General features: G+C 47.6%; 1 protein-coding gene across 9 annotated transcripts in view; it reads left to right on the top strand.

Annotated features, from left to right (window-relative positions):
• Positions 1-12,772, top strand: part of GATAD2A (GATA zinc finger domain containing 2A) — a 398,521-nt gene that overhangs the window by 103,527 nt on the left and 282,222 nt on the right. For all 9 annotated transcript variants that reach the window (XM_085639718.1, XM_085639714.1, XM_085639716.1 and 6 more), the window contains one exon: positions 11,118-11,383. In XM_085639718.1, coding sequence (XP_085495844.1) covers positions 11,127-11,383 — 257 coding nt within the window. In that variant the 5' untranslated portion in view covers positions 11,118-11,126. Of the gene's footprint in view, positions 1-11,117; positions 11,384-12,772 lie in introns of those variants that run through there.

Here is a 12,772-nt window from a genome sequence, read left to right as displayed (position 1 = left end):
ACACAATCCACCTAGCAATGGAACGCTTAGATGCAGCAAAACCTGTGCGGACAGCACCATAGTTAACAAATAAGTGGTCAGACAGCCTTAGTCCTATCTAGGTAGAATTTTAGAACCCGCTTAACATCTAAAGAGTGCAACGCCCTCTCCGCTGGTGATGAGGGGTTGGGAAAAAAGGTTGGTAAGGAGATAGTCTGGTTAACATGAAAATCTGACACCACCTTTGGTAAAAAAGATGGACGAGTTCTCATCACTACCCTATTCAGATGAAAAATTGTGTAGGGTTCTTTAGAACAGAGGGCCTGTATTTCACTCACCCTACGTGCTGAAGTGATAGCTATTAAAAAAAGCTGTTTTCCATGTAAGGTGCTGCAAAGTAGCCTTATGTATGGGCTCGAAAGGTGAACTCATAAGTTTTGATCGAACCAAGTTCAGCTCCCAAGAAGGCGAGGGAGACCTTACTGGGGGGTAAACCTTTTTCAGCCCCTGTAAAAAATCCTTCACCGCCTGCAGCTTGAAGAATGACTGCTGCGAAGGGGAGCGCCTATATGCTGTAATGGCCGCTAGGTGAACTTTAATGCATGAAAATTTCAACCCCACCCTGGCTAAGTGAAGAAGACAAGGCCAAAATCACTTCCTCCTGACATTTTGTAGGGTTATACTGATGTTGCATACACCATACATAAAACCTCTTCCACTTACAGAAATAAGAGTGTCTTGTAGAAGGCCTCCTAGCCTCCTTCAGTATGGTCATACACTCCTGGGGAAGGTTTAAATGGCCATACTGGAGGACTTCAGGAGCCATGCTGTTAAGCTCAGCGAGGGAAGACTGGGATGGTAAATCTTCCCCTGCATCTTGGTTAACAAGTCCGGTCTGCACGGCAGGAGCTTGTGAGGTCGGATCGACATGTAGAGGAGTTTCGTGTACCACCACTGCCTCGGCCAGTCCGGTGCTATGAAGATCATCTTGGCAGCCGAGTGTTGCAGCTTGGTCACCACCTTGGGGATCAGTGGGAGAGGCGGAAAGGCGTACACAAATGTCATTGACCAATCGATCAAAAGGGCATTCCCATATGGATCCTGGCCGATGGTATCTTGATGCGAAGCCTCGGCATTTCGCGTTGTGTTCGTCCGCGAAGAGATCCATTTGCGGACATCCCCACTCCTTGAAGATGTCCTCTAGCACCTCGTCGTTGAGTACCCAGTCGTCTGGATCTTGAAAATGACGACTGAACAAGTCCGCTTTTACGTTGAGCTCTCCTGGCAGGTGCACCGCTTTTATCGAAATGTTCCTTGCTAAGCTCCAGTGCCACAGGGACTGAGCCTCCAGCGAGAGCGTCCTGGACCGAGTACCCCCCTGTTTGTTCAGGTAGTACATTGTGGTGGTATTGTCTGTTTGTACTAGAATGGGACTCGTCCTGATTGCGGGCAAGAACGCTTTGAGGGCTAGGTGGACTGCCCTGAGTTCTAGCATGTTGATGTGGTACAACCGTTCGCTGCTGGACCACAGTCCTTGCGTCTGTAGGGATCCCAGATGCGCACCCCAACCCTGTAGGGATGCTTTGGTGATCAGCGTCTGAGATGGGGGTTCCTGATGAAAAGGAAGTCCCACCTGTAAATTGAGTGGCTTCAACCACCACTTGATTGATTGCCTGGCCGCTGAGGAAAGACAGACTGTTTCCTCCCACAGTGAATTCCTTTGGTCCCATTTGTCCTCCAGATCTTGTTGGAGAGGACGCATCCTCAACCTGGCATTGGGCACCAGGAATATGCAAGATGCCATGGCCCCTAGCAGGGACGAAATATGTCGCGCTGTAGACCGCTTGTTGGTGATAATCTCCTTGCCTTTGTGGATCAGGGATGACAGTCTCTCCTCCGAAGGAAACACTTTTCCTACTGCGGAGTCTATAGTTGCACCAAGGTAGTGTATCCTTTGGGTTGGTGTGAAGTTTGATTTCTTGAAGTTCACCCTGAGCCCCAATCTGTGACACAGGTTCAGGCAGCGTTCCAGCTGTGAGTGTACACTCTGAGGCGATGGTCCTTTTATCAGCCAATCGTCTAGATAGGGATAGACGAATACTCCTGCACGCCTTAGTGCAGCCGCTACTACTGCCATGCATTTTGTAAATACTCGAGGGGCCGATTTCAGGCCAAATGGTAGGACCTTGAACTGATAGTGAGAGGTCCCCACTACGAACCTTAGGAATTTCCGATGACTCTGTACGATGGGAACATGAAAGTACGCGTCTTGCAGATCCAGCGAGCACATCCAATCGCCTTGCCGGAGATGCGGATATATTTGGTGAAGCGCAAGCATGCGAAACTTTTCTCTTTTGATATGCTTGTTTAGTGTTCGTAAGTCCAAGATGGGTCTGAACTCTGCTTTTGTATTTCTTTTTTGGATTAGAAAATATCTGGAGTAGACTCCTCTCCCTCTCTGCACCCTGGGAACTCTTTCTATTGCTGATTTGAGCAGAAGGGTCGCTACTTCTTCTCTTAACATCTTGAGGTGTTGAGATGATTGTACAGGGTGGATCGAGGGAGGAGGGCTCCGGAAACGGAGCGAGTATCCATGTCGCAGTATATTCAAAACCCACTTGTCCTTTGAGATGGTTTGCAATACTTCCTCCCACCGGAGCGGTGGACAGCATCGGAGGAAGCAGGCTCTCATTGCTTTCCTTGAGCCTTGTTTCCACCGCCGCCCTGGCGGTTATTTCCACGTCCCCTGGATGGTCTACGGGACTGAAATTGTTACTTCTTTGCCCTTGTTGGTCTTGATTTTTCTGCCAGTGAGGGGTTTGAACCCTCTGCTGGTATGCCTGTCCGTTCCCCTACGGCGACGGAATTCTTTCCGTTTCTCTAGGCCCACGGCTTTCATGGTCTCGAGTTCTGACTTCATCCGAGCCATTTCTTCATCCGCATGAGAACCAAAAAGCGAACTACCCGAGAAAGGCAGATTCAGAATTCTTCGCTGTGCTTCAGGTTTCAAGGCAGTCAGCCTTAGCCAAGAGGATCTTCTGGCGGAAATCCCATGAGCATTTGAGTGCGCTGCCAACGTTGCTCAATCCGCTGCTGCGCTGATCACTTGGTTTGAAACTAGGCTGCCCTCGTGCAGGATCTCTTCAAAGTCCTTTCTGTCTTCAGAAGGCACTTTTTCTATAAATCGCTGCAGGGAATCCCATAGTGATCTGTCGTAGCGCACCAGACGCGCTGAGGCACTAGCCACTTTCAGACAAGAGGCCGCCGAGCCACATACTCTTCTCCCCCAAGAGTCTTGTGATTTACTGTCCTTATCCGGCGGCACTGTGGATGATGACACCACTGAATGGGTTTTTCTGGCAGTAGCCGTGATCAGAGTCCGGTGGAGGGTCCGCCTTGAGAAATAGAGGATCCTTGGGAGCCGGACGATATTTCTTAAGAATCAGCGCCGGCGCAGATTTGATAGTCGCTGGCGTGAGGAAGATATCCATCACCTGTTGAAGCAACCCAGGGACTAAAGGCAACAGTGGACGAGACACCGCTCTCTCATGAAGGGTCTTGAAGATGACACAAGAGGTGGTGTCTTAAACAGGCATAGGAATGTTCAACTTTGTTGCTCCTCTGCACAACACATCTTGGAAAGTGGTGATGTCGTCCACTGACGACACTCTAGATGGTGGAGTATCTGAGAGTGTGGGTGAATAATCCCTTCTGGACGAACGGCTTGACAAGGAAGATGAAGGAGACCTCCGTCGCCTTCTCCCCAATCTGATTGATTCTCTTCTATGAGAGGTAGACCTGGATCGCCTGCTGGGCGAGCATGAGCGCCTTTGCAATTCTCTTCCTAGAGAATGGGATCTTGCTGGTCGTGATGGTTGATCCAGAGTCCTTAGTCTTGTTAAGGAATCCTTAACTGCCTGAATCATTGCAGTGTTCTGAGGCATTTCCCTGATGGTGCTCTGAGGCAGAGCATGGTCCTCGTCTTGAGATGTATGCTCCACTGGAGGAGCTAGAGATAGACCCAACACCTCCGGTGATCCGGATCTTGATCTCGAGCCTTGAGAGGCTGAGGGTGAAATTGAGATCGGACGCGATGAATCGTGCTCCGATGTGGTATATACCACTCTATGAGGAGATTTGCGCCTTGATACTTTCTTGAAAGTCAGACGAATGTGTGACGTCTCCTGGTATCCCTCCTCGGGGGACCATCTCTACGGTGATAGGCCTATCACCGGAGACCTGGACTTCGACGCCGAATGGATCACCGGCGATGTGTCCTGCCTCGACGTCGAGAGCCTTGTCGACGGAGGACTTGTCCTGGACGGAGGTCTAGAACCCAACGGGGAATCTCGCCTCGATGTCACCATCTTCTCCGAAGATCTGGAGACCTTAGACGACGGAGGCACCTGCCTCGACGTCGAATGTTCTGACGATGATCTTTGCCTCGACGTCGTCGGCACTTTCGAAGAGGATCGTCTTTCCCTTGACGGCGAATCAGGTCTCGACGTCGAAGATCTTGCAGGATCTTTTGACACCGATCTTTGCCTCGACGTCAATGTAGATTTCGACGTCGAACGTCTGTGCTCTTCATGCGACGTCGACTTCTCTCTTGGTGTCGACTTAGACGTTGAGCGATGTCTTGACGTCGAATGATGTTTTCTCGACGTCGAAGTTGCCGACGACTAACAAATGCGCTTCGCCGCCGGATCAAGCGGCGACGTGGACTTTCTTTTGGAAGCATGACTCCCCCTGGACTCCTCACCTCTCAGCGACGATCCCGTCGCTGGAGTCTTCGACGCCGAGCCCGACGCCGATGGAGAACAGACAGAGACCAGCTGCTTCGACATCGACCGCTCCGAAAGGCCATAAAGCCTAATTCTCTCTCTCTCTCTCTCTTTCAAAGTCCTCTTTGAAAGGTCCTTGCAGTGACGACAGGATGCAGGAGAGTGAGAATCTGGTAGACAGACGATACACACCTCGTGTGTGTCTGAAGAAGCCTTCTTTTTGCCACAGAATGGACACTGCATGAATAAAGAAGGCATTTTTCTGACAGAAAAAGTTGTTAAATTTAGTCAGAAAACACAGGAATACGCTTCCCCGACAGACTTTAACCAGAGGAAGCCCAAAAAATTACTAGAAAAGTAACAATTCTTGACTGAAAAGTCAAAAAAGAAGAGAGCTGAATTCCAGGGTCCTGACTGAAGGAGCCCGAAAGAACAACTGACCCAACGTTCACCCCTGAGGCATGATGGGATATTGGAGTCAGGGCTGCCTTAAAGGCACGGTGCCAGTTTTTACCTGTACAAGGCTTTTCAGTCTCTATGGTATTGTATTGCAATGCAGCCTGCAGGCTAACAATGTTTTGTGGATCTGTGGTTTGCACAGTGTTCTTTTTTCCTTTATCATGAGTTTTTTTGCCTCATTGAAAAAAAGAAAAAGAAAAGAGATTTAGGTGTATTATTATACCTATGGTGCATTATTGGATATTTGTGTCTACATTGTTTAGCCTCCTATGAGGGCTGCATTTGCTTGGGAATAAATAATATATGTTTATACATATACAGAGCTGTATATATATGTTCTTCATATATAATTTTATTATTTCCGGGGTCCCCGCACATGGGCGGGAATATTCAGTGCTTATGACTATTGATGAGGATCCCCTGGAAGAGAACCTGGCTACATGGTGCACTCTAGTGAGGGAGGTAGGAACCTGGCTACATGGTGCACTGTGGTGAGGGAGGTGGGAATCCGAATACTTGGTGCATCATGGCGAGGGAGGTGGGAACCTGGCTACATGGTGCACTCTGGCGAGGAAGGTTGGTTCCTGGCTACATGGTGCACTGTGGTGAGGGAGTTGGAAACCTGGCTACTTGGCGCATCGTGGTGAACGAGGTGGGAACCTTACTACTTGGTGCATTGTGGCGAGGGAGGTGGAAATCTAGCTACATGGTGCACTCTGGTGAGGGAGGTGGGAACCAGACTTCTTGGTGCATCGTGGCGAGGGAGGTGGGAACCTAGCTACATGGTGCACTGTGGCGAGGGATGTGGGAACCTGGCTGCATGGTACCCTCTGGTGAGGGAGGTAGGAACCTGGCTACATGGTGCACTGTTGTGAGGGAGGTGGAAACCTGGCTATTTGGCGCATCTTGGTGAAGGAGGTGGTAACCTTACTACTTGGTGCATCGTGGTGAGGAAGGTGGGAATCTACCTACATGGTGCACTTTGATGAGGGAGGTGGGAACCTGGCTACTTGGTGCATCGTGGTTAAGGAGGTGGGAACCTGGCTACATGGTGCAGGGTAGTGAGGAAGGTGGGAACCTGGCTACTTTGTCCATCGTGGTGAGAGGGGTGGGAACCTGGCGACTTGGCGCATCATGGTGAGGGAGGTGGGATCCATACTCCTTCGCATGCTCTGGGGAATGCACATAAGGTCCTCTTCCAAGTTATTGACCTGCCTCCTTTGCTTGTGTCCATATGTGCCTGGGGGCCCATTCTAATTCTGACTGCTTGTTTGTCCGTATGGCAGTCATATGTGCAATTCACTTTAAACCCGTAGACTTTAGAAGTATTGTTCAGAGACGGGTGTAGACAAACGAACACATAGACACTGGATCCCTTTGGTAATGAGCTCTGCATTCATACAAATGATGTGTGTGTGGTGTGAATAATTAGAACAGGTTGGTTTCTCGATGATCAGAGGGCAGACTCGGTGACCCTTTTCCTTGTATGCTCCTTTTCTCCCCTCCCTCCCCCACACTGATCCATATAGTACGCCGATCGATCATGGGGGTAGGAGTTGGTAAAAACTTGTCTGAGGGGATCTTTGTTCCCCTGACTGCTAATGTAATGAATCCCTGGCACCTGGCCTGCCAGTGAGAATTGAACACCAGGGAAACTAGCGGTGTCCCCACTTTCCTACTGTCCCCTAGGATTCAAGACTCTCAGGTTGGGCACCTCCATCCACTTGGACATGGGGGGGGGGGCGGGATGTCACCATGTAGGGATAGCGTTTTTTTATTCATTGCAGATTTGGGATGCTGGCCTACTTTGCCATGCTGGTTGCATGACCGTCTCTGTCTGTGTTTTCATTAGGTTGGGTTACTTTTACACCTCTCAGTCATTTAGTGTTTCCCAACTGCCCCCCCCTTTGCATTGTAGCGGTGAAGAGTCCTATATTTGGTAGGGAATTTTGTTTTCTGGTTGCCATGCTCCTAAATAAATCTGTGTGCACGCTACAGTGGTGGCACTGCATGCAAAACAAGCTGTTTGACCATTTCATCCCAAGAGTATGTTAAGTGGGAACAATATGCAAGGGTCCTTGTAAGGTATGAGATGTGCGCATCGCCGATCACCACCTTTATTTATTTTCTGGTCCTGTTATCGAAGCCACCATGATCTACAGGGACGAGCATGGTTTATCAATAGCTCCCCTTCGAAGCTTTTCTAAAGCCAGTGCACTGTCTGTCACCATCAAGGTGCCAAATCCCCAACCCCTAGTGGAAATGCAAGAAAGTTTTAATCCCTACAAATGTGTGCTGTGTGATCGGTTGTAGGAATTGCTGCCTGAATGTAGTAGACGACTGTTCAGAATAATGGATCAGATCTAATTGTATTATTTATTTGTTCCTCTGTTTATTTGCATATGCGCCGTGGAATTCCAAACTCCATTTTGGAAATATCACTGACACTACCAGTATGCTTATTGTAACATTTAGTGAAATTCCAGATATTACAAGTACCTATTAGAAACAAGGCGATGCGGAGTATACTACATTTTGAAGTACTAAACAAAAAAAAACAATATTTTTTTTTTTCTGATGTGACATGTCTTCCGCATTGTGGTGTCAGTAGTTGAAAGTAGATCTTTTTGTCTTTTAAGTCTGCCTCTAGCCGCCTTCCACAGGCCAGCTGATTAAGAACGCTTCTAGCGCGGGAATGAATCTCTCGTTACTGTTTGTGTCCTTCTCGGAACCCGTAGTCCTTGCCAGCAAGCAGCAGACGCTGTAGCTACATAGCAAACAAAAGGAGCCTTTGGAGTGGATGTGTCCTTGAGCCTAGAAGGGGGCTCTGACATGACCATGAAGCCAGAGGCCTTTCTGCCGATGTTTTGTACTAGTGTCCACCGCATAACTTAGAAAGGGGGCTCTGAAATGACCGTGAAGCCAGAGGCCTTCCTGCCGATGCATTGAACTAGTGTCCACCACGTAACAAAAAGAAAACAAGTTTGTGTGAGATGATCTTTACCGCAGTGGTTCTTAACCTGCTGTCCGGGGGTCCGCAAAACCCACTCTGGGTGTACAAATGCTTAGAAAATTAAACAATTACAGATTAATAATGCATATCACTAACGAAGCAAAATTGAAACCGGTAAAACATTTAGTAAATGTAGAAGCATTCGAAATTGGAGGCAAAAAATTAAGTTGGTATCCTCAGATTAATTTGTGGGGCGCATCAAACAGAATACAGTATGGACAGCGAGTGGCCTCATTTGATTGTAGTTCAGCACAAACCTTTGCATTAAAATTTCAATTTTTATATTTTTTTATAAAATGTTTGAGAATGCAATATTTTATCATTGGTGTATTTATTTTATGAATGCTTGCTTCTGTGTTCTTTGTTTTGTCGTTCAGATCCTTGACAATGCTTATGCCGGGGTCTCAGTTTTCTAGTAATGACTTAGTGGGGATCCTTGGATTCCAATAAAGATTCCGTGGGGATTCTGGGTTCTAGTAATCATAAAGTCAGGGTCCACAGAAGTCAGAAGGTTAAGAACCACTTTGTTACTGTATCTTCACAGAAGATAGATGGTTTGCTGAAGATGACTTGTAATGACTACTGTTAAATAATTCAGCCACTGTCTAAGTCAGGGTTGTTCATCAGTGACTTCGTATGATTCTGCAGGTCCGATTCACATAACCCCTGACAACTGAGCTACCCACAGGACTTTCGGCACCTGGTCTGTTGTCATTACTTTAAGGCACATGCCTTAATAACGTAACCCACTCTTAAATGTGTAAGTTCACAGATTGTGCACTTGGTCGCTCCCTTTTGTTAATAGTACACAGATTGGGCCAGACGGTTTATGGTATCAAGATGTCCCCGAAGTGAATTACTAGTCTGACAAGGACCTGGGAAAATGAACTGGCGTAAGGTGCATGGGAGGAGTTATATCCACTAGAAAAGGAGATTTTGGTAGCCGTGTAACAGTCGTTCCCATGGGTCGTCTACTCTGATGGCTGAGCCACAGATTATCTCTGCTCAGAGAATGGTCATTCCCTTGCATTGTGTGTACTGAATGACAGTTTGTGTATATAGCCTGGCTGCTAAGGACCTATCCCATAAACTTCTCTACACTCCATTGCAGACCGTTCCTTTGGCACTGTGTGATCAGTGACTGTTCATTCCTGTGATGCATCTTCTCTGTTGAGGGTTGTCCCATAAGTTGTCTGTGCTCAGTGGATGGTCACTGTCTTGCACTGTGTGCTCTCCGTGATGGTTTGCTCCCATGATTTGGCTACTCTGTTGAAGACTTGTCTCTTAAACTTTCTGTGGTCAGTGAACTGTCATTCGCTTGGCACTCTGTACTTGATGACTGTTCGGTCCCATGGTCTGGCTGCCCTCAGTTGAAGGCTTGCACGTGTTACACTCGTATATATATGGGGTAGAGTGTCTCTGGGGTGGGGGGAAACTAGCTTTGGGTGGCAAGGTGTCTGGTGTTGTGATTCATTGGCACAAGGGGGTTGGTGATGAGGAATTGCAGGACTGATGCTAGAGGTGTCCGGTGTTGTGATTCATTGGCACAAGGGCGTTGGTGATGAGGAATTGTGGGACTGATGCTGGAGGTTTACGGTGTTGTCACTCGCACAAGGAGGTTGGTGATTAGGAACTACGGGATAGATGCTGGAAGTGTCTAGTGTTGTGAGTCACTGGCACAAGGGGGTTGGTGATGAGGAATTGCGGGATAGATGCTGGAGGTGTCTGGTGTTGTGATTCATTGGCACAAGGCGGTTGGTGATGAGGAATTGCGGGACTGATGCTGGAGGTGTCAGGTGTTGTGATTCATTGGCACAAGGCGGTTAGTGATGAGGAATTGCGGGACTGATGCTGGAGGTGTCAGGTGTTGTGATTCATTGGCACAAGGCGGTTAGTGATGAGGAATTGCTGGACTGATGCTGGAGGTGTCTGGTGTTGTGTTTCACTGGCACAAGGGGGTTGGTGATGAGGAATTGCGGGACTGATGGCGGAGGTGAGTCTAGAAGAGTTCTTTTGGTAGGCCCATTACCAGGGAGTTGCATCTTTGAGTGTGGCGGATGAGGAAAGGTTGCCTTCCTGAGGGTTAACTGCACTGACATCTTGTCTACCACTGGTGGTCAGTGGCTCTAGCTTTCCGCACTTTCTAGGCAGGGATCAGGTAGAGCGTTCACTGTAGAGATGTGGCTACTTGCACCTGAATCGGACAATCGCAAGCAGAATGACATGGCTGTCTGGGCTCCAGTGTGGTGCCTTTGGCATTCAGTATCTTCACGAGTGGGAAATGGGTTAAAGTGTCATATTGCTGCCCAGTGCTCCTGTGCTGTGTGGATGAAAAACCCGCCATTCGGGCAGGGGCAGTATTATAGGGTCTGATCCAACTGCAGCATTCCTGGTGCCTGTCGCTGATTCCCTGTAGGACTGGCGCCTGCTGCCTCAAGTCAAGCAGATAGTACCCCTTCCCTCTGTATCCCTTGTTCACATGCAGGCTTAACGTTTTCTGTGTCCGCTGTTCTCATATTCGTTGTGGCTGCTGTTTTGTAGTGCTCGTGTCTAACTCCTCATTTGACGTGCATGTTTCACGCAGAAACGTTTTTTCGTATTGTTCCACCATTCACATTTGCATGAATCGGACGTTTTGCTTCCGTACTCACACAAACCGTTTCAAAATGTAAAACTGTACAAATCGCATGCTTACCAGTACAAGCACCACAAATAAATGTAATAGCCAGTCCAATTGTTGACCCTTTGTCCCTCCCCGATCCGCAGCACTATGTCATGACGCTGTAACAGTGTTGGTTGGCGCTATATTGGTTGATTTGAGCAGTCTTTTTCAAAAGTGTCAGGTTTTGGTTTTGGTAACGTCTCTTATGTTTGCATCCTAGAGATCTATCATGACTGAGGAGGCGTGCCGGACAAGGAGTCAGAAGCGGGCTCTCGAGCAGGATCCCCCCATTAACAATCTGGACAATAAGAAAATAAAAATGGAAAAAGGGCTAATAGACCCCAAAAGTGGAGGGGAACATTTCATAAAGACGGAAGTAGGGACAGGGAGATCGCTGGGGCTATCGAGAAGTGAAGATTTGAACTCTTCTGTGAAGGCGGAAGTACTGACGGGAGAGGAACCTGTGGACATGACAAATTCAAAAAAGTAAGTTTATTGTTGCGGACTATTTTTCCAGCCTCTAATACTGTGCCCAGACTTTTGGCTCGGTCTGACCAGCAGCTTCTCCTTGTCCCTTCTATATGTGGGGTGTCCAAGAGAGATGGGCCCATTTTGAATGTAAGGTGAAGGAAATAATGGGTTTAAAGATGGAGAACAGGAATTGAATGCTGGCAAAATGTTAGCTCGTTTTTCAACCCATAGTGTGTCAAGCTGTTGCTGGATTAGCTTCTGGTGATTGAAAAGAGAATTAAAATAGTGTTCTCTTCATCCAGTGGCACCACATGCACCCTTGGGATGACCCAGTACTGGGAAGATATGATATGTAACGGTTTAAGCCTAACTTGTATACCCCTTTTTAGGTCAGACTTGACTTTGCATCTGTCTGTAGACCTATAGTTAGCAATTCTTTTAAAATATAAATAGTGGGTGGGCTTGGACTCTGCCGAGGGTAGTACTTTTCACTCCTCTCATGACGTTGGCTGTTAGGTGTATTGTTCATCCATCTTCAGAGTGTTTGCATCTCAAAGTACGAGGAATTATTTTAAATCTAAAAAAGGCAATCCTCTGTTCTTTCTCATAGATGCATTTTATAAAGAACATAAAAAAGTATCTGCATTTCTTTTTAATACTTTTATAGAGATCAATACTGACACCGTTACCCACCTCAACAGCACTTGTAGAGACAATGCAATCTCCAGGGCTTCTTTGCTTGTTTAACCAGCATCTCACCTAACTCGATCTTGCGACTGCTCGCAACATATTGTTTATATAAGCAGCGCAGCACAAAGCACTTTTTTAATGTACTTTTTCAGCCGCTGAAAATATTATGCTTTAATTTCAGTAGCTCTGGTTTAAGCTTTAACAGCAGCAGCCGCAGTGCGGCTTGCACAACTTGTTTGAAAATAAAAAAGCACCAGTGACCTCTCGAGTGGCTCGGTGCCACGAGGGCAGCATATAGAATACATGCTGTTAGAGTGAACTGCAGGAAATCTTGGACTGAATTGCCCATTGGCAAGCCTGCTTCAGCTCCGTCCAATGGTAACCGAGAAAGTGTGGGCCAAGCACAGCCTGCAATGCTGCCCCGCTCCCACGGTAAAGTGAAGGCAAAAAACTAGCAATACCACGCCGAGGACAAGTCGGGTTCCGTGCGTTGCGGGACGCTAAGTCGGCATGCTCAAGGGCTTTCTGAATCAGTGTTTATCGTTGAATTTAATTTTCAGCTTATCTAACGTCCAGCCATAGTTAATATGGTCGGAACAGTACACAATTCACACATACAGATTTATAAGCTCAGTAGTTAGCCGCCTTCATTCTTTAATACCGAAATGTCTGCAATAGTCTCTGTCTGGCACACCTACCGTCCACCTGTTGGCG

The sequence above is a fragment of the Triturus cristatus genome, chromosome 12 (genome assembly GCF_964204655.1).
Source record: "Triturus cristatus chromosome 12, aTriCri1.1, whole genome shotgun sequence".
NCBI classification, from domain to species: domain Eukaryota; kingdom Metazoa; phylum Chordata; class Amphibia; order Caudata; family Salamandridae; genus Triturus; species Triturus cristatus.
Note: the sequence above shows the minus strand (reverse complement) of the source record. Positions and strands in the feature narration are given on the sequence as shown.